At 43.9% G+C, this 22,609-nt stretch overlaps 1 protein-coding gene across 4 annotated transcripts in view; it reads right to left on the reverse strand.

The window, feature by feature from the left end:
• LRRK1 (leucine rich repeat kinase 1) overlaps positions 1–22,609 on the reverse strand; it is a 68,018-nt gene that overhangs the window by 34,381 nt on the left and 11,028 nt on the right. For all 4 annotated transcript variants that reach the window (XM_042824320.1, XM_042824319.1, XM_042824321.1 and 1 more), the window contains exons 3-12: positions 15,327–15,490; positions 14,438–14,609; positions 13,718–13,897; positions 12,938–13,086; positions 6,143–6,369; positions 5,495–5,622; positions 5,092–5,255; positions 4,232–4,369; positions 1,941–2,053; positions 735–811 (exon numbers count right to left, since the gene is read on the reverse strand). In XM_042824320.1, the coding sequence (XP_042680254.1) occupies positions 735–811; positions 1,941–2,053; positions 4,232–4,369; positions 5,092–5,255; positions 5,495–5,622; positions 6,143–6,369; positions 12,938–13,086; positions 13,718–13,897; positions 14,438–14,609; positions 15,327–15,490 (1,512 nt within the window). The remainder of the gene's footprint in view (positions 1–734; positions 812–1,940; positions 2,054–4,231; positions 4,370–5,091; positions 5,256–5,494; positions 5,623–6,142; positions 6,370–12,937; positions 13,087–13,717; positions 13,898–14,437; positions 14,610–15,326; positions 15,491–22,609) is intronic.

Here is a 22,609-nt window from a genome sequence, read left to right on the forward strand (position 1 = left end):
AAAGACACAGAGATGAATCCCACAGTGAGCAGGAAGCCATAAAAATATCCTCAAATACTCCTTTGTTCTCTCTGAGATTTCATGTGCACTAACACAGGACATCTCTGCTCTGCCACAAACCTCAGGTGCAAATCATAGAGACAGGGCAAAATATGCATTTACACAATCAACAACTGAGACGATACTAAGAGTAATAACACTAATTATGGGTTAATTTCCCTTCAGTACACCAGCTAGTACTCCAGCTGTAAAGAGTAATCATCATGAAAATCACAGAATCACAGAATCACCCAGGTTGGAAGGGACCTCAAGGATCATGGAGTTCCAACCCCCCTGCCTAGCAGGGCCACCAAACATACACATTCAGATCAGGTTGCCCAGGACCCCGTCCAACCTGGCCTTGAACACGTCCAAGGACGGGGCATCCACAACCTCCCTGGGCAGCCCGTTCCAGGGCCTAACCACTCTCCTTGTAAAGAACTTCCCCCTAACATCCAAAAGCTCCATGAAAGGAACAGGTTTCACCTTTTCTTTTCATATTTGCTGATGGTATCAACCAGCTGCATCCCTTTAGGAACATTTTATCTAAGCACATTTCCTCTTTCTTTAAATGCCATTGCACGTAAAGTTGCAGCTGAATTTGCACTTATTTCCCCCAGCCAAACTCTACAGATTCCTGCTGCTTCACAGTCCCCCTCAGCCCATGCTCAGCATTTGCTCTGCCATGCCCTTACCTGCATCTGGGCCTCCACGCACCCTGCTCCTCGTTGTGAAAAAGGGAATCCGCTTGGTTTTATATCCCTCGTCATTCCTGTGAGCAAAACAGAATGGCAACACGTAGAAAACTGAGCTTGGATGTGAACTGTGCTGGAGCTTTGTGCCCAGGAGAGGTGAGAGGAGAGCTGGGCTCCACTCGAGGCTGTGGGATGCCCAGTGCAGCTCTTACAGGTTCCTGTCTGGTTTTGATAGGATTGAAACCCACTGCGCAATCACAGAGCTTGACTCCACCAACACTTGTCCAGGCTCTATGATTTTCTTCTGGCAAATGAACAGAGCTCTGCAAGGCAATGCTTTCAGCTCCCAGGGTGAGAGCACTTGACCTGCAGCTTTATGGGTGTCAAGGTTAAGTAGCCTGTCAAACAGCAAATTGAACAAGCTTCACGAGGAGCCTTAGACAACTGACCTGCTGCCACTCCCTGCTCTCAGCAGAGAGTTCCTGACAAGGCAACCCAACAACGTGACTCTGGAAGGACACAGAGACACTCACAGAATGATAACATCCTTCTAGCAGTGGGCACAGCAACTCGTGAGAGCTCCAGAAAACTTGCTGGGCAGTCTCCCAGATGAGAAGATTAAAGTACGACACGGTTAAGTGCAGTTCTGGAGAAGACTGGGGACTCTTAAGTCTCTGTGCTAAACATCCCTGCTGTAACTGCTAAACAGAAGAATATCACCTTTATATTGGATGACCTTATTAACATCACTACTCTCTATAAACTTGCAGCTGGTTACACTTCCATGTGAAAAACAAAGATTTTTCATCTTTTCCAAAACAACACTCCCACGCTAACTGCCTGCCATAGTCCAGCCAGATGGTTCATGGTTAAAATACGCTCCCCACAAACTGGAATTTGCAGTGATGAACCATACATAGGGTTAAAGAAATTTTTTGCATGCTCTGAAATTAAACTGCCATTATCAGTAATCTATCTGTTTAATAAATGATATAGCATACTAAGTGCCCAAAGAAGCAGTAACCGATAATTCATCACTGTCACAGACACACAATGTACTTAGAGACATGGTATGCAGATATCAATGCCGTCTATGCAGGTAATTAATTCACTACTGACACCCTTTGCATTACAAGAAGGATCAGCTTTGCTGTTATTTCTTTAGCTTTTGTTTTCTTAGATATTTTTAGAGCAACCAACACTTACTTCCCAAGCTGGTTTTTTGAAAGATCCAGTGATTTAAGCTGCTTGCAATTCCACTTATCTTGCGAAGGTAACGTGGTTAAGTGATTTCCCAGCAACTTCAGGGACACCAAAGCCTAAAAAAATTAGCTTGCAGTTAGAAGACAAAGTATCCCAAACACCCAGAGTTTTTTCAGCATGACTTTTAAAAACTGAAACACAACGTACACGTTTTTCCATCAGAACACCCTGTCCAGCATGCCTAGCATGCAGAGGAAATTACTGTCTCCAGTAAGTTTATCTTTTGTGCAAAGCAATGCCAACGTTAGTTTTGGGAGATTATTAGTCTACTTGCTGACAGATTCAATTGGAAACAAACCATTTATGAGAGCATTTATTCTTAGTAAGGAAATCATTACAAATGGAAAAGAACAGTATGATCTATATATATAGTAGGCCACGTAAGGACATGTGTGTGGAAGCTCATGTCAGAGTGGGCTTGTATCTGTTGTACAAGGTGAAAAACGTGAACTACTTCACACAAGGAAAGTTTGTAAGTGCTTTGTTAGCATATATATACACACAGAATTTCCCACCAGGTTTATTCTAGAAGGGCTTCTGTGAAAATGCAGATAAGCAGACTAAATTATCTCATGCCCTAACTACAGCAGTGTTAATGAATTATACCCAATGGAAATCTTGTTTTACTAGCAGAGCCTTAGGCTTCAAGTGTGTCAAATATTTCATATGCTCCACACAATATAAAAGGCTTACGACCCTTTCCATTAAGGAAGATGAAGAGTGTCTCACGAAGCCAGTCTTTTGGCCATCCTCAAATGGAAAAAGAGGAGGCATCCATGTGACATAAAGATGGACACCCAGCAGCCCTGCGGTGGCAACTGCCATGCAACGTGCTCCCTCTAGTGACACGAGAGGGGCAGCACTGGGCCGCGCTGGGACCTGGGGAAGGCAAAGCGAAACAGAACACTGCAAATATGCCGAGGGAACCAGCAGGGGAAGGAGCTGGTGACCCGTGCAGAAAAACCCTCACTGTTCTTGTGTCCTGACAGCCAATGCTTTCATCACCAGCTAGCTTTCTGCTGGCTCAAGCTCCAACTGGAAGGAAGGCTCAGTCCTCCCTTGGCACCTGGTGCAGAGCTCTCTCCAAGGGTCATCAGGGGGCTGCTCCACGACAAAGCTTCAGACTTCTCTCCTGAAATACCCCTGAGCAGGGGCTGAAGGAAAGGGAGGCCATGCGGTGCAGAGTTAGCACAGACTTTGTTCTGCACGGCTTAGTTGCAGTGCTTCGTTCTCAGCCAGCTGTGCCCACGCTATACATCTCCCACAAACACTGACAAAAGCTGCTCTCCATGAGACCTAAAACTCTGGCGAGACTTTATGCAATATTTATGTGATTCTCCATAAGGGGAGGATAGTTACTTCTAACTAGCTGTGACTCTTCATGACTGTAACTCTGGAGATGGACAGTCCTTGTTTTGCAATTGCCTCTTCTCTCTCATCTCTAACTTCTTCATTTTTGCTGCCATTCAAGAAGGGAACGAGTGCTTCTAGAAATGAGCTTCCTTCCAACCTGCTGCCACAGCACGCAAAGAGGCCTCTGCTATTAGAGACAAGGAACTGCAGCATCCAGATCAGGCTGTTTCAGCCAGCTCATGACATGGAGAAGCTGACCAGCATCTTACCTGAATAATTCCAGCCAGGGAGAGAAGCTAACTAGGCTTGAAACTAAATTTCCACTTACTGGAATTATTTTAATGCATAAAGAAAAGTTTTGGAGACAACAGCCCACAGGATTCATTCAACTTCAGGAGAAATACCAATAGAAAACAAATGGTTACCAGAAGGGAAGCACAAATCTGCAAAGATCATTAAAAACAATTGAGGGAGCAAATGATCCTCAGCACTGTTCTGGGCAAAAGGAAGAGGTACCTTTGCAGCAGACTGCCAAGGTCCAAATTGGACATGGATACAAACCATCACTTCTGCATCACTCCCACTGAGGCCAGCAGTGCAAGCGCTGCTAAACTTCTGCACAAATAATAACCTGTTCCTGTCTACATGACCTTGAGATCCACAGGCTAATAGGGAACCTTGGAGGAAACCTCCAAGTTCTGCTTTGATTCAAGTTAAAACTCTGCAAAGCCACAAATTCTGAAGAATTCTGAAGTAACACTGGGAGCTCTGATGGGAAGAATTGCTTTATTTGCACAAGACCAAAGGTAAGAGATGCCAACCAGCTTCGCCAAGGGCATTCGAACATGCAGTTTTCAAAGGTGGGAAGGAATGATACTTACTTCAAGCTGAAAGAGCCCTGGTGGAACTTCTTTCAATGAATTCTCAGAAAAATCCACTTCTCTGAGGTGATTTTTCCAGAAAACAGTGAATGTGTCAGGTAGGGATTCCAGCAAGTTTCTGGATGCTTTGCAACATTTCTGGAAAGCATAAAAGAAAAAGCACCCAAACAGTAGTAATTATCTCTTAAAAAAAAATTAAAAGAAGGTCAGCTGTCAATTACACATTAATTCCAGATGATTTCTTCAGGTATTCTGATCTAAGTAAATGACTGTGCATGTAGGCATGTATTATTTGCTGAGGAGATGCATTTACATAACTGATGATCAAATTCTTTGTTCAGCAAGAAAATACTTCAAAAGTTGTTTTGAAAGTAACACCCATTGGCTTTTCAATCATAAACTCTTAACTAAAGCATGCTGTTCTGCCATCAATAGGGTCTTGTCATTACGTTTTCCCATAATAATAAGGATAAAAGCATCAGTGATTTGCAGACATAGACTCCACATTTTACCCATTGGTTCTGGTGAAGTTAACTTTGGACAAAGGCTGATCATTCAACAAAAACAATCCTAAAAGCACTTCAGCTCATATGAACTACAAAGAAAATTAATCTAAGACATTTTTCTAGCAGACTTCCAGCAATGTCATCAACGTTTACAGAAAGAGGCAGAACCTCAGAAAGACCTGCCCCGAAACTTATAAACCAAATCTTGCAGGGGCACTCCTGCAGAAACAGGACACCCTTTTAGCCTAAAACATCTGACAGCTTCATAAGCATCACTATATATATATACACACACATTTGCACCATTTCAACAGCTTTTACAGCCTCTGACTCTGACAAAGCAGTGTGACTTACCAAGGGGCAGGCCCAGGGGTCTGGAAACACTTTCAGCTGATTTCGGGAAACATTCAGTATGTTTAGGGACTTGAAGCAGTATAGAAAAACCGTTGGAAGTTCCACCAACCTGTTGTCAGAGACGTCAAACTCCTGCAGCTTCCTTAAGCCAATCCAATTAGTTGCTGGAAAACACAAAGCGTTGCAGACTTTGTAAGCATGACAGCATTCTGACCCAGCAAGATACGTTTTGACTTGCTAGATAAGAGCCAGAAGATATTGTGAGTGATTAAAAATAAACAAGCCTTGGGAGACATTAAGCATCTGCAGCCAATACTGGCTTTTAGTTGTAATAACAGCAATTTGGGGTTCTCCTCCCCAGATCAGGCCTTGAAACGTAAGTGCAGCAAGGGACTGTACGTACTGTTTTCCTCGTCAAATAACTTCTCCATATAGTTTTTGGCAGCGTTGAGCTTTTTAAGGTTTTTAAGATGTAGGAATCCTGAAGGGAGAGTAGAAAGCTTGTTGCTGGATACATCGACCTCAAGTAGCCTGTGATTACAGAAGACACTCAGTCAGTCATCAGTAAAATGCTAGCAAGACTCCTGTTGCCGTAGGCATCTATTTTTTCAGGACAACTTTAGGTCTGGATGAAAGTAGCTGGAGTGCATTCTCACAGAGCAAAGCAAAAACCTCTATTTAGAAAATTAACCCTATCAGGGAAACAACAGCAGTTTGGATAACTGATGTAAGACATCAAATATCCATCTGGGTCAGGTCAGGGCTGAGATTCTCCTCACAGAGGAATGGTGCTCACCAAAACTGGGCAGGAGCAGAAGCAGCATGAGACAGTGAGGAATAAGGTCTGAAACTCCCTACAATTGTCCTGACAACTAACTGCTTGATCCTGAGAATGGAAAAGGGCAAATCTTCAGTTCAACTTTACAACAGGCAGAAAAACAACCGAGAAACTCCTGTATCTGCTTTTCTTAGAGGCAGTTCTCACACCAGCAAACAATCTTGCACCTGCTCTCCGTAAGGGCTCGGTTTGCTGTGGGCTTCCAGCACACACCTTGTACATATAATCTCATCGGATGACTGTACGCTGGGTAACTCTGCCAGCTGATTGTCAGCCAGGCTGAGCTTCCTCAGGTTCATCAGGCCCCACGGGACCACGGATGGAAGGGAGACGAGGCAGTTGGCAGACAGATCCAGCTCTGTTATCTGACAGGAGATATCAATCAGCCAGTCCAGATCCACCCAGGGCAGTTTGAGGTTTGACCAGTTCACGCACAAAGCCTGTACATGTCAAGAAAAGAGAAAAACACATCAGTAAAGTCTTGCTTGCTCTCAGTCTGTTACACCACTCGGAATCTGGCAGATCACAGCACAGGCTGTAAACATTTTGCTCACTTTCCGATCTGCTTCTAGGAATTAAACTGACTCAGAGATGAAGTCATGCCTGGACATCAGCAGCCTGCACTATACAGTCGCTCAATGACTTCACTCCAGAGACCACAATCGAGCACATGCAGGGGTCCTGGGCCACACACTGCCTATGGTGTGCCCCACAAAGGAGGGCTGCCATGGCCTGAAACCACCCAGAGCTCCACAGATTCTCAGGTGCTGCTCCTCCATTGCAAACTTCCAGCAAACAGCAGCCCAGAACAACTGAGACAGGGTAGGGCTTTGCAAAGGAGCATCTGGGACAAGCAAACGTCCTGCTGTGAGGCATTTCTCAACAACAGAAGTTTGTTGAATGTTATTTAGCAAGGTACTTTACTAAGAGGTATAATTTTGGCAGTTGCCTCCTTTCTAGGTAACATTCTGACAGTTAGATGAGGAAGCTGTTTTATCCTCTTATGGAAATAAAAAACAGAAGTTGTTGTGAAAGGCAAAGCTATTTACTTCAGTCTCCAGCTCAGACAGGAGAAAACATGAACACATTATAGTCATCAATGTCAGGAAACAAATCAAGCCTTCATTTACAAAGTCTTTCCACTGCCTTCCAGGAAGATCTACACTTCAAACGACTCACTTTCACACTATTGTTCTCAAAATGTTTTTGTAAACTCAGTGTTTTTGGCATCTCTCTCCAATATGGAAGCCTTGATGAAGCAATCGCTAATTCACCACCAGGAGGCAGCAAGGACCTGACAGCAAGTTTAACTTGCTTTCAGATTCCAGTATTTAACTCTTAAGCTTTTTTAACCCTAAATTTTGAATGAAAAGGAATACATTTAGGAAAGGGAGAAGGAAAGGGAAACAAAAGTGTACTACAGATGCTTTCTCGCCACTCAAAACTCCAGGTAATGGAAGCTGCATGGTTTAATGTCTAAGGAGGATGGAATAAAAGGTAAAAAGTTGTACTTTTTAGAAATCAAAAATAATTATGTTACTATATTACTAAGACATAATGCTTCTCAAAGGTTCACAGTGAAACCTCAGGATGGCCCAGCAGATACGAATGGAAATACTGTGCTGATGGCATCACTGGGGAAACCAAGGCGGAGAACAAGCTGTTTTCCTAAAGCTACATTCACCACCATGCTGCAAGGCATCCATATCAAACAGACCAAACCAGCTATCATGAGAAATCAACTCCAGCAAGGTTAATGTGTAAATCTCTTACATCAAAACCCAACGCACTCTGCTCTGCTGTTCGATTTTCCACGTCTGTATGTTTAACGGCTTCCTGCTTACAAAACCTTGCTTAAAATTTCGTTTGCGATTTTCCCTCAGCTGTAAAAGCTCAGGAGTGAGCAAGTTGACATCCCTAGACAGCAACCACGTGTGATTTATGTTGTAAAGGGAGCCATTTCTAGCTATCCCATGCTTCAGGAGGGATGCAGGGATGTGGGGCAAGTGCTAACAGGCTGGAGTACTTTTCTGGCATGAGGAAGCCTTACTGAAAAGAGCACATTTATGGTCATTTTGACTCATTTTTCCTTGTGCTTTGAATTATCCCAAGAATTGAAAACAGCAGCCAGCCCCTGAATCCAGGTGATGCAGAAAGCAGTTCTACACTACGAAGCCTCGAGTGCTGCCTGTCCAGCCACTTGGGAGCGTGCTCAAAGCACCTGTAGTACTTCTGTTTTTCATTGTAGAGAATTCTCAGCTGGTTGAGCTCCCAGATGAGGTCACCAGAAACAGACTTACTCCAGCTAGAAGGAAGGTGTAAGAGATCCAGGTACTGAAAGCAGAATACAAGCAGTTTGCTCAGGGATGTGAGAGATGCTTTAATGGGGGATTTGCTACTTTTAACAACTGACCTCGGCTGACAGAGCAGACTCCATCCTGCTCTGCTCCTTCCAGGAATGCAGACTGTTTTTGTCAAAAGCTATGCTGAGATCCAGCCAAGATGGAGGCGGGATAAACCACAATGAGTACGGGAAAATCCAAACTTTTAGGCTGCGGTTCCAGACATCTCTGTGGTCTTGAAAACAACAGCTAGCAAGTAAGGGACTTCCCATTTACCCACACCATGGTCAAGATACAGAGATTGGAATGGAGTTTTAACCGCTGACAGCACTGAGGGCTGTAGGAACGTGGATTCATCTCACTTTCTCTATCAGAACCATCACTTATGTTCTGGGATCACCAGCAGATGACCATGAATATATCCATGACCGGAGCATCCAAGCCCCTGAACTATTCACATATTTATCTATACATGAAAAAGAAAACGCGGAATTGCAGCCAAAAATCTGGGTGAATATTCCACCCAGCTGCCAACCCCAACTGCCACAATTCTCCTTTCTTCCAAACTGCTCCCAGCAGAGCTGTAATAAAGAATTTAAAAAAAAAAAAAAAAAAAAGAACTGTTTGTGTTTATCCCCTTTCTCAGTTCCTGCCCTGTTTCAAGAGGATGCTCCCTATACAAGCCCACATTCTTATTTTAGCACAAAAAAGAACTTGTCCTTAAGCAGACCAACCAATGCAGTAATATGAAGATACACAGCTTGCTTTCAGCAGGTGCAAACAGGACCAGGAGGCCACTTCTCTGATACTAATCTCTATTTTGCATTTGGATTACATGTATCATTTACTTCAAAAATGCAGTCCTGGCTTCAGGGCATCTAATGTGATAGAAGGATAACTGCAGAATTCAGATAGCGACTCCTAAAACCACAGATAAGATCATGAAATTCAACACCAACTGTGGGGTTGGTGTCCGTGTCTCTGCAAACCAGCCAAGCCCCTTCATCTTACTTAGGAGCAGAACACCAAACCTTTGTCTGAATCCAGATGTCTGGTGAGAAATATTATGGATCCACTTGGCTCTGCATTTACTAGGGTGAAAATGAAATTATGTGAAAGCCTGGTGGCAATGCCACGAAGAGAGGGGATTTCCACCCCAATTCAACCACCACCACTAGCTTCCAGATGCCAAAGGGCTGCAGTGCTGAACCTGCAGAGTCCAAGAATCAGCTCAGCCCTCCTCGTTTTGGTTGGTGAGCTCCATGTCCAAAGCAGACAGGGACACTGTTTGACTCCTGGACATAGTCAGCAAGGCCAAAAAAAAAATATCTTTTTCCTGCCAAGGTCATAACTTCTCAATTTGAGTACTGAAAACTGAATGGAAACCTTCTCCTGCAGTGATGTCAGGGGATGCAATGGATGGGAAATTGTGCAGAAGCAAGAAACCCCACTGCTTTTGGGCAAACAGTGAACTCCAAATTAAAAAATAAAAGAAAAAATAATAAAAAAACAAAACCCAAAAAGCTTACTTCAATTTAGGGCTGTTTGGTGAGGTGATTAGAAAAGGCTGTTGTGCATTTCTCCCAACTGACATCATGTGCACCGCCAGAATCACACTCTTGCTGCAGGCAGGATATCCAGAGGGTGGTGATCTAATTCCTGCATCAATAATGCTGTTGTGAACCTTGAGTGGAACTGCTGCAGATTTCTTTATTGATGGTAACTGAGATTAGTCAGGCAGCGGATCAAGAAATCAGAGGTTCTCACACACACACACACACACACACACACACACACACACACACACAACGCTTCTATGCCAAAAATCCAGGCAAAGCACTCCCTTGGGGAAATGCAGCAGCTTAAGCTCTTTTCCAGTCTGTAATGGAAAAGCAAAAAAATCGACCATCGCACACACTGGAAAGTTAAATATCCCCATGCTTACAACACACATATCAAAGTCTGGAATCTGCACAGAGCTGTTTTACTGCAGGGGGAATTTTCAGACTTTGCTACCTGTTCCTGTAAAAACGGAGCACTTCCCCTATTTAGAACCATAGGATGGCCTGGGTTGAAAAGGACCACAACAATCATCTAATTCCAACCCCCCTGCTATGTGAGGGGTTGCCAGCCAGCAGATCAGGCTGCCCAGAGCCACATCCAGCCTGGCCCTGAATGCCTCCAGGGATGGGGCATCCACAACTTCCTTGGGCAGCCTGTTCAGTGTGTTTAGAAAGGCTTGGTATGGGGTTAAAAATACAACAGGGGAAAAAAAAAGAAAAAAAAAAGTTGAAAAATGAGACGTCCTCTTGCCTCAGGAAAGGCAGCGATGTACAGTGTACAAGAGCAGCCTGGAAGGCTCCCCAGCCACATTTTACGCATAGTTGGTAGCATACACTACTGCAAAACCAACTGCAGGTCAACCGTGCAGTGCTTTCCCTCAGAGATAGCACAGATAGGATGAGCTCTTTTGAGCCCAGTGCTCAGCCTGCCCTGTCCCAGAGGAGGCTGCTGCCATCCAGCTGGCTGTCAGGCACAGCACTGTCTCTGCATGATCCTTGTGCTTCCTCCCACTGCAGAACGCATCACGGCACTCACTTGGAAAGACTGACATTTATGAGCTCTATCGGTTTGCAATTGCCACTGAAGTCTGACTTCAAAAAGCCATAAAGGTATGTGACTGTCACCTCCCAGAGAGCTGAGCTCTGCAGGCAAACTAGGACAAACCTTCCTGAATTTGGGCCAGTTTGAAAAAAAACAATTCAAAGAGAAAAGCCTGAATCTGCAACGTACTGCAAATAAACAGCCTCTAGAAGAGGTCTAAAAGAGGTCAAATTTCTGAGTGCCTGTTTCTTTAATGTTTTTTTTTTTTTTAAATCTTTCTTCCTTTTAAACCAAGATCTTCTAGCAATTAGCTGATGTTTTAAGACTTCTTTGCTCAGGGTGTGACAAGAGCAAGGCTGAGTCATTTTTTACAGCAGCAAAGTTAAATATTGCCAGCAAGTTCACATGGAAAACAGATCTCTCCCCTATGATTCAAACATTTATTCTGAAGTTTATTCAAACTGAATTATCTCATTAGGATAGTAGGATTCTGTTTTCCTTCTAAACAGGCATGCAGTCTCATCAACTCCTGTCCAGAAACATCCTGGATTTAGCTTCCTTTTGTCTATCTGTCATTAAAACATAGAATGACATAGGAAGGGCCCTAAATCTCATGACTGAACCCAAATAAGTCAAGGTCACACATGTGAACTGTAGTCCCTACCATTTACGTTGCTGTCTGGGATCCTGCAAGATGGCGTTGGCAGGAAAACAGAGAACAGAAAAGCTTGGAATGCTACGAGAATCCCTCTGCTTAGTTTTACTTGACACCAAAGCAGAATCAACACCCCACAACCCCACTAGTTGAGCAAGCCAGATGCTCCAATGGCCGTGGGATTGATGCAGTCAGAACCTCAATCCCCAAATTTCCCTCAGCTCGGAGCTCTGATGCTCCTATTCAACTGCAGTTCATCTATACATTGAAGAGGAAAATGGAAGATGCCTGATAACTGAACTGTGGGATAATGGTACAAACAAAATGCTACACACAGTCCTACAAAGCAGAAACAGCATGTGCAGTTTCTGCACTTCTCATTTCTTTACTTTCTTTTCTTTCATTACTTCTCATTTCTGAATGAAAAAGACTCGAATAATACAAGATTAAGAGAATGAAGAATACAGCCTTATTATGCAAAGATACAGAATAGTCATGAAATGTAATGAAATCCTGCACAAAAACAATGCCACTCATCCATAGATCTCACAGCACCATTACTAAACGTTAATCCTTCCAGCAGCTATGATGCAAGAAATTTGAAATTCCCACATTTTATAGTGGAAGAAACAGATGCAAATACGTTCCCCAAACAGTCAAAATGTTATCAGTGACTAAGCAGTCAAAAGATCTTGTCAACCTAAAATGGCTTTGATTACTTTTTCTCAGCCTCCATGTCCCATCACAAACCCATTTTGTGGGGTTAAGCGTGATCTGATCAAACATGAAACTCATGATGCTGCTCCAGAAAGCTGAGGTGCCCTCAGTGAGTGATAGTAAAGGCTACCAGTTATCTTTTACTGATGAAGATTTGTGGTTGGGAGGAACATACAGTTAACAGATGTAAGCTTGCTCTACCTATGCTCTAGCCAACCCAAAGTCACACGAGCCTGTCTGTATGTGCTGTATCTGAGCTAAGAGACCCAGGGCAAGAGAGGGTGTGCTAACACTCCTGGCAGCACAGAACTCACAAGCAGGAGCTCATACCCACAGAAGCCTAATGAATGATTTACCTGGGATCACAGAGAAGCCTACAGCAGTGCTTATTGCCCTGTGAGGCTTGGAGCAAAGGTCAATGATTCCTTTTCACAGCAGAAACCTGGCTTCATTGTTAAAATATCCAAGTGCAAGGTGTCACACAGCACCTTGGTGTGGCCTAATGGTTTAACCTTCCAACCCAGCACTGACACAACAGCCACCTCCACAGCATGTGCTCTAAATGGGTGGCAAACCACAAGGCTCTCAGCTGAGAAGAACCACCACCAGCCACATGGTGCACAAACATCAATTATTAACATGGGGCTCCTTTGAAAGAACATCTCTTCAGATAGATAAATGGCTACTTACTGTTTTTGCTGGAGCACTACCTGGTAGCGGGCTGGTCTCGATGAAGTACTTCCGCAGAAGGTGCTTGCTGGATTCAGGGCTGTCCATCAGGATGTAGGAACAAAAGAAAGCCCCGTTCCGCAGTAAGAACACAGCCACATCTTCATTCCCTTTGGAGAAAAGGCAGATTGTCTGTTCTCTGTTTCTCAAGCAAACGAATCAACAAGGAGCTGAACAAAATCCTGGGAAATAACCACTTCTGAAAAAAAACCATGGGGGTGTGAAAAAGGGAACTGAATATATGGGCTATTTCCTCCACTGATAAGATTCAATTTAGTCAAACTGAGGCACCAAAGGCACTATAGAAACATCGGCCCGACCTCCATTTCTTTTCTCCTCTTTTTCTCCCCCATCTTGTTAAATTACACACACAGTTGTGCTTTGAAGTGTAAATTATGCATCCTAAAATCAAGCCTATGCACCATGGTATCTGTATCACTTTTGCTTTTGCTTGAATGTTTTCTATTTTTGGAGGGTCGTTTCCCCAGGAGTTTAAAATTAATGAGGAAAGTTCAGTCTCTCAGCATTTGCAGTAATCTCACTAAGAAAGGGCCTGACTTCAGTTTGGCTAAGTCAAACGGTTCAGAGCCAATTCTGTTTTAATTTATCTTGCTGGAAATCCAGAACAATCCCAGACGAGCCAGCCCACACTAATAGTGTTCCCAGGTTGGAACAACTCAGCCTATTCCTTGAAAGACTTTGCAGAGGAGGGACAAAGCTTTGAGGCATGCAAATACATACCTGCCTTTATAGCAGCATACAGAGGCAGCCGTATAAGAACTGGAAACTCATTCCTCCTGACTGCACAGCTCTCGGGGTCAGCACTGTATGCACGAATCAGGAGTTTCACTATGTCCAAATGTCCCTGCTGGCAGGCGATGGCCAGCATCCAGTTCAGGAGCTGTTGGCAAGTATTGGGACCTACCAAGAAGATAAGGCAATGACTCAGTTGATGCCACTGGCCTATAATGTGCCAGACTCATCCATAATCAGTGGTTGTGAAAAGGCCTGATGCTCCGGGGTTGGCGACTCCACCACTTTCCTGAGCAGCCCATTCCAACACAGGATGTGCTGCCAGCTGTGCAACCCAGGCTGTTACCCACCAGGCAGCCGTGCTGCACTCACTCCCAGCACTGCTGTGCCCACACGATCAGCAGAGTAGGACAATGCTGTTTCCTGAAAATCCCCTAATTTCTCTTTGTGTTCTGGGACATCATCCAGCTGCAAGAGCTGATGGGAACGAACTGCCTAAATGACAGCTTTGCAGACATGGAGTGTTTTTATTCATGTATTCTTCTCCCATGGATAAAGTTAAAACACAGCAGAGATCAGATCCCTCCATGACTGCATCCCAAGACTGAGTTCCCTCATCTTTCAAGGGATGGGATAAAAATAATCATCTGCTCAAAACTATAGCAAACAGACACCAAGTATAAGGGAGAGGCAACCCAATAGTCTCACCACGCAGGGAATCCAGCAGTTCTTTCACAACATCCTTATGTCCAAAATAGGTGGCCACCACAGCTGCGTTGTCATCATTAGGTTCAGTTGGTAACATCACTAGTGCTTCCTTCAGTAAATACCTCACTGCCTGTAGATCTCCATATGCTGCTGCAATACCTAAAAGCTGACACTGGTAAAGAAAACACAGCAAAACAAACTCTCTTATTTTATTTTGCATCTCTGTGAAGGGAGAAAGCAGAGAAAGACAGCATTTCTAGAGCTATCTATTCCTTTGTGCTCATGCAATTGCATACATACTGTCACTATGGTTAAATGAAAACATCATAAACACCAGTAGTCACTGTAATTGTTATTGCTGTGTTAAGTAATTAGATCAATTAGCTGGTTTTGCTTTTTGCTTTTTTTTCTGCATGACTTTAGTGCAAAAGCAAAGTGTGCTCACTGAATGTAGGACTGGGTTCCATGCTAAAGCAGCTTGCAATGCTTGCAAGGGCTCTGCCTGCTCTCTACCAGCATCCTGACAGCACGAGGTGCAGTACATCCCTTGAAGATCAAGTTATACACATGCCTGAAAAGCAGGGCACATTAGCTGCAGGGCAGTGCTGTTTTCAGGTGGTAACACAGCCTCTGAATCAGAGCTGGCTTGCATTTGGAGAGCAGGCAGAAAAGCCCAGGACTCTCTGCACCTGACAAAGCCAACCCCCACACACCCAACCAACTAGCAGTGTGGTGTGCAACACTGACCTCAGCTCTACCATTTGCTTCAATGTGGATAGGGATTCTCCCCTGTGGTTCCAATTTCTACATACGCTCTCCCTTGAGGTTCATCTCATCTTTCTGATCAGTGCTTTCAAGGCCAAAAAGGCTTGACAAAGAGCAACCCTACCTTTTCCACCTGCAGTGCAGTCTCCTCACACGACAACCTAATCAACTCCTGGGCTTTAGCGGCGTCTCCAGCTTTGTAAGCAGCCTGAATGCTTTCTGTCACAGGTGTCTGAGTTATGGAGACTTCGCCAACCGTGGACTGTTTGCCCCCCATGCCCACAGTTCCTATAGCAAAAATAGAAGAGAAGCATCATGAAGAAGTCCCCGACCGTTACGCCTGTACAGCTGCAACACCGATGCATTCTGACAATACAAAAAGTGAGGAGTTATCTTCAGTGGAATATTTCCCACATACCTTTTTTTAAAAAGAGGAAAAAAAAAAAGTTGACACTAACTTTTTTGGTATAGGAAAGTGATTGTATGCCACAGTACTTTCCAGAAGGGACATGAAACTGAAAGGGATGGTGAGTTCCCCAGTTGCTACCAGAGGTGGTTTCCAAAGGAAGGTGAGAGCTCACACACAGACAGGGATGCTCCACTGCAGCACACACACTCAGCCCTCTGATACAGGAACATGAGAAGGAAAGAGCTTACAGAGTAGAACCCCACTGCACTCCTCCAGCACTTCCCTCCAGAGATTTATACAGCTACAGTGAAAGGAAAGACACTGAAAAAATCTTACTCTGGGAAAACAGAGCAAAAGATTACACAAGATGCCCTGTGCTACCTCGGTCAGTCTTGGCAAGTCTCTTAGGCTAGACTTGTTCTTTTTTTCAATGCTGCTAGGAGCCAAAATAGTTCTTACAAGTCAAAGATTAAAAGCTTCAGGCCATTAGAGGAGATGATTGCAGTGGCTAACAGAGCCAGCCATGAAAACACCACCCCCTGCTCCAACCACGAGGATGGGGAAAGCTGCACATTTCAGCAGGAAAGCCACCAAGTTAACAGCAAGATGCTCAGGTCCACTCCTGATTCTGACACTGATCTTCTAGGCTCAGCTTCCCCTGTCCTCACTCACATGCTGAGGCTGCAGACCCTTTGGGGTCGTGATGTTTCTTCCCCATGGATCCTCTCAGTGCCCGTCACAGGGGCCTGGAGAGGAGATGTCAACTTGACTGCAGTGAGAAGCACAAATAAATACATGCAGGACAGAGAACGGAATCAATTTTCACTTGAAAAGAGACTATTTCACATTCCTTTTCTTCCCTACTAAATTGTCGCTTATTTACAATTGGTTAAACCAAGGCCACAGATTTCCATGAGTTAACAGGGGTGCACATGCAGGGGCTAGTTTAATGCAGTCTGGAAAAAGAAGTAAATTCGGCCCAACACATAAATGTCAGTAAATACTTTTGAACAATGCAGTCTGAAATCACCAATACGTTCTGACTAACAGCTCTCATCAATTATTTAAACAGAGCTCAGATCACCCAGACATCGGAGACAGCTCCAGAGATTCATGCCATTAAGATGTGCTCACATCAATAACCTTGCTCAGATGATGCAGGACATGTGAAGGACAGATGGACGTTGTTTATGTTTTAATTCTCTTTTTCAAAAGACAACAAAGTAGGAAATGAAAAGTAGAAGAGTGGTGAGGTGCTGGAACAGCTGCCCAGAGAGGCTGTGGATGCCCCGTCCGTGGAGGTGTTCAAGGCCAGATTGGATGGGGTCCTGGGCAGCCTGGTCTGGTATTAAATGGGGTGGTTGGTTGCCCTGCATGTGGCAGGGGGTTGGAGATTCATGATCCTTGAGGTCCCTTCCAACCTTGGCCATTCTGTGATTCTGTGAAATGCAAACGATTCCTATGCAGGTAACTGTTTAAAGGGGATTAAAAAAAAGAACTTGAAAGCAAAAGTGTTCTCCAACCCAACAATTCAGAAATGGTCTAAGCAAAGATGCAAGCAAACATGAAGTGATTTTGAGACACAGCCTCAGTGCACTCAGCAGCCTGTGATGAAATCCTGAGCCTGGAGAGAAGAGCTGTAATTCCCCTTGGAGGAAAGAATGTCTTACATCAGAGATCCAAAACAGCTGGAGAGCTGAGCAGGAAGTGCAGCAGAGCAGGGCTGGTAGAGCTCAACAATTTTAAGCTAGTTCCTAAAGGTAAATGCTGAAAAGAGGGACTGGTTCTATTTCCTTTTGGCCTTAACCCTGATTTTGGAGCCTATCACTCAAGAGTCACGCCTGGAACCAATCCCAAGCACACAGGCACCTGCGTGGATTGCATTAGCAAAACTTCGTCAATCACAAGCTTGCTGTTTAACTATACATAATGCAATGGAAAGCACATCAACAATGGCCAGATAGCAAAGCCCTAGGCTGTTGCACCCCCTCTTCCAAACGTGCCCATCGTTAAGTAATTCGTGAGTAAGAAGTGTATATTACCAGAGAAATTATGTGGAAGCTGAAGAAATGAGATGATGCTTCTGCTGTGACTGAGGGAAGGAGGAACTCAGTGGCCTAGACCTAACCAAGACCGCTTCTGTTTTACCCAATGACTGCTTCATGGAAACACTTGGCAGATGTATCACACTTCCTCTTACACTTTTGGCCCCTTTATAAATTCTTTAAATGCTTTCCAGTGCAATGGTGTAGTTGTAACAATATACTGCTTGTATAACAACCACTGCTTGGAGAACATGGGCTGGTCATCACCTGTGGCCAACTTCTGGGCACTTCTGCAGTCACAAATGGCTGTTCCATGGAGGTTATGTGATCCCAGAGTTAGCTATCAGAGTGTACAAGATAGTATATTTTGGTCCCAACTTGAAATGTTCACATTCTCTTAGGCAAATCAAAATTTTTTAATCGACCTAACCAAAACTTCCTAACGAGGATGCAGAGGAACATCCAGCAACTAAATGTCAATAAAAGCTTCATTGAATCTAAGTGATCTGAGCAATTCTACTGTTTGATATATTTAATATTAAATATTACTGGCAGAAAGACAGTGTTGCTCATCATTGATGTTTGTCATGCAGCTGCCATCAAGATTTCTACAGTTGTATTCTGCAGAGTAAACTGACCTCCCACCTATGACCTGAGGTAGAGGCATGAAAGATCTTCAATGAAAAAATGCCCTGCAATTGAACTAATTCCAAGCTTGCAAAGGGCAAAACTGATGAGTCAGAGAGTGACAGAAATCTTGCCTTCAACCAACAGCTCTACCCACGTGGCTTTGTAGAAGTTAACTGGAGCTTTCAAACATTGAGCCAAAGAAGGTGAGCCAACCATTCTGAGCTTCCCAAAGAGCACAAAAGCCATCTGCTGCAAAGCCAAGCATCTTGTGAACCAAATCACCCACTTCACAGAGGACTTTCTGTTGACTTCTGAAATAATGCATTGATTTCTGACATGCAGATGAAAAATAAGAAGCAGCGAGATTTATAAGCATAATTGATACTCATCAGTAGGGGAAGAAAAAGTGGAAAAGTACATTCTACTGACTAAGGACCATTTTATTTCTACAAGATGCAAGCCTGAACTATCATCAGTACTGCACTCACGTAGGTTGGGAATAACATTTTGCCAGCATATGCATCAGTCACTTTTAGCAAAAATCTGGGCTAAAATCCAAAGAAATTCTGCCTACACCTTTAACCCCACGAACTTCATGCTTTTACCCTGAACACTTTGTGGCTTTCCTAACAGGATCTGCTCGCACTGATCGTGGGATGTGCTCTAATAAGGTCTTCCTAGTTCTTGGAATTAGGTTGGAGCAGGTTTAGGAACCAGCTTCGCACTTTGCTCAAGAGGGTCTACATTAATATTTGACAACACATATGGGACAGTAAGTTATGATATCGTATCAAAACTTCTTGGGTATTCCTGTAATAAAAGGCTGCTAGAGACTCCAGAAGCTCTCGTGCACCCGCTTCCTTGTGATTTCCTTTAATTTTTGCTGAATTGGTAATAAATCAGAGTTCCTGTGCTGGCATGGGATGCTTTAAAGCTATGGCCCCAAATCTGCATCTTCCTTACTCTCAAGGCTGCATCAGGGATGCAGACAAACGCAGCCAATTTGAACTGAAGCAGAATATTTGGGCTCACTTCTCAAACACATCTGAATTTCCATGAACCTAAGACTACAGGGTTTACTTTCTACTATTCAGTCCCTTATCTCTACATTTATTTAAATTCTCCATAGATCCACAGTTTCTTTGCTTGCCTTCTACTAATGACCGTAAGCAAACCAAGCCCTGTTTGTGAAGGAAAAACGAGGGGATTAACTTAAATGAGAAGCATATCCTTCATCTCCTCACCACATCACTTACCAGCCTGCACTACGGCAACTAACTCTGAAATCAAGAGCATGTCCTGTGTTTAATTCTTTGGGAGTAGTTTTTAAGTTTGCCATTGGAGGAACAGCCTTTCACAAAAGCTAAGACTAATTTTCTATCAAACACACGAAAATGGAAACAGTGGTTATCAATAAGAAAGCAGTGTTATTGCTATTCAAATACTACAGCAGCATCAATTTAAAAATGCAGAAGACTGTGCAGTTCCAGCTGCAAGAAATGAAATAATACGAGGTCTAATTAATAATAAAAGGCACCATGACAATGCTAGAGATGGATGCAGTTACCTCCAGTCTCAGGCCTTGTTATTAAAGCAGCTGGAAGAAAGACCTAACATTTCTAGATTTACAATATGCCATCACCTGTAGAGAGGTAATGGCTTGCAGGTGATGCTGTGAATCAGCAAACAGCTGCATAACTGAACAGTACACATATAGATTATTGTTACCTTTATGTCCCAAATTGCTGCACTTTGACACATAACCCCTCACAGTTTCTAAGTACTGCATTCCTTCCTTTGATAAGACTGGCGTTCCTGGCAAATGCTGTTTTTATTTATCAGAGAAAGCTATAAATGAGATGCTTAACACAGGATAAAACTGGGAAGAAAGCTACCTTACTTCAATCCAGACTTATAATAGCAGAAGGACTTTAAAAGTGCTACTGACCTTGTCATAATTTGTGCAGGTATTCCCAGAGACAGAAGCAAATCAAGACGATGGCTTTAACACAGCCTCCCATTCAGCGACGCTCAATTAAGCTATTAATTCCTTGGACTGTCAGCCACCCACCTCTGCTCCAGCACTGAAAGCTCTTGCAGTGGCCACTGTGCATCACGCCGTCGGCTGGCTGGCTGCTGCTTTGTCTGAATTAACCACTGCATTTTAGCCTTGACAGTTATTTTCATCCCTATGCCCCATTACGGTGAAATCCAAGCCTCCGGTTCAGCGAGGAGCTGGGGATGGGGGTGGGCAGGAGGCTGCCTTTCCGGGCTGAGCTCAGTCAGTAATTCCTCAACAGCAGCAGACGGCCACAGCTAACCTCCACCAGCCTCATCTTTGGCCATTTTGACATCACACTGATACCTCTCCCATTGCTCTGAAAAACTCCAGATCCACAAACTGAACCCACAAACTGAGCTCATGGGAAGCCTCCACTCATTTCAAAGGGTGAGGGATCAGTCCTACGTAGCGCTTTCCAATTAGACGGGGTTGGAAAAGGTTTTCAGTCCTATGGAAATTTCTGAGAAAATTATTCCCATCCCAAACCAGGAAGAAAAAATTAAACCTGTGTTTATTTAACACAATATTGTATCTTTTTTTTTTTTTTTTTAATTCAAGCCAAGTCAGCCAAAATGCTTCATGAAACAAAGATGTCTTTAGGGTTCCTTTGATGCTAACACATCAAAACAGCATTTCCCTACTTATTCATTTATAAAGGTTTAATTCATTCATTTCTTAAAAGATAGCCATGAACCAAGACCTGGCCCAGCAGAGAAGGCAGTTTCTCTGCCTGCCCACACGACCCCATAACCAACACCCAGCCCGGAACCATGCAAAGGAGGGGCTGTAGCAAAAAAGCCCGTAATCTACTCTGTCTCATTTCCACATTTTGGAAAAAATGGGAATATTCCAATCAATTCAGATGTAAAATAAAGCCAGCAGGGTTAAAAAGAGGTCAGAAGCACTTACAGAAGTCCCTGTGAGGAGATAAGGAGGGAAAGTGAAGGTGAATGGGCCTGATGGGGAATAAGGTGGTTCACCTGGGAAGTCCAGCTTCCCACTGGAGATGCCGGGACAGAAGTGAGCTGTGTCCTTCTGACCATTACTAACATCTCCTCTTGTTGAGTGAAACACGCCAGCCTCTCAGGACAAGGAGGGAACCCTACACACACACTTTTTCTGCCCACTATATGTGGTTTGTTTTCACCCAAATTCCCACAATTTAAGCTAATTACAGAAATGGCCTTATGCTAAGGTCTGCTTGCCAAGCCAGCAGAAAACATGATGCACGTTGCACAAATATAACCTGCATCTACAACATGGCTTATCACAGCGCTCCCTGCTTCCAAAGGAAGCTTACAACCCTACAAAGAACCAGAAACGAACACACAAAAATGCTTCAAACGTAACAGTTCAGTCCTGAAGGGATCTTTTTCATTACTCCTCCATAATCTGGTGCTATTTTAAAATAGTTTGCGTGCCAACACCATGCACGCTAAGTGCTGATCTGCAGTAAATGTTTTCCAGCAAGCACACAGGATTTTGGAAAAGGCATGCTGACAGTTTCAGGTACAGCAATGCACAGTGACTAATTATCACAGAGCCAATGGAAATTGTCTATTTACAACAACTCTTAACCTGCAAGGAAAAAAAAAAACAAAAACAAAAAAATGAACAGATGCTCATGCAAATCTGAAAGGAAAAAATGAAGTCCTGGGCAGAAAAGTACTTTGAGCTGCTGCCTTTTTCAGGGCTCCAGAACTGAGTTATGAACAACAGATCCCTTGGAAAGCTCTGGCTATGTATTTACACAAACACTTCTTCATCATCCAGGGTAACAAGGGAGACAGAAATACCCCAAGAACAGCAACACTGAGAGAAACGGCTGTATGCAGAGCTCTGCCAGATGTGAGCAGGTTCCTGCATCTGTGCATGTGCCTACCAGATCCCCGTGACTCTGGAAATCATTTGCTTTGTCTAAGAATTTCTGATGGAATGGCTATTTCTGTTTCTCTGATGTAGAAAAGAGGCTATAGAAAGCAAAGGACACGGAATTGAGCTGAACAAGAACACAGCGAAATGAACACTGGGGTACGACTGCCAGAGCAAACCCTCCTGCACTGATCAACTCTGCACTCACGTGGTGATTCACCAAAGGGAACCAGGCATTCCCTCATCAGTGAGGACCACGGCTTTGCCCTCTCACCTGAGGACAGATGCCAGGCCTCACCGGCTCCAGTGTCCCTTCTAACAGGAGGAGTGCTCAAAGCATTCGTGGCAAAGGGACGGCCGCCATATCGAAAACACAAAGACTCAACCCT

This window comes from Centrocercus urophasianus, unplaced genomic scaffold (genome assembly GCF_019232065.1).
Source record: "Centrocercus urophasianus isolate 14NV4802_14NV808 unplaced genomic scaffold, USGS_Curo_1.0 seq_23, whole genome shotgun sequence".
Classification (NCBI taxonomy): domain Eukaryota; kingdom Metazoa; phylum Chordata; class Aves; order Galliformes; family Phasianidae; genus Centrocercus; species Centrocercus urophasianus.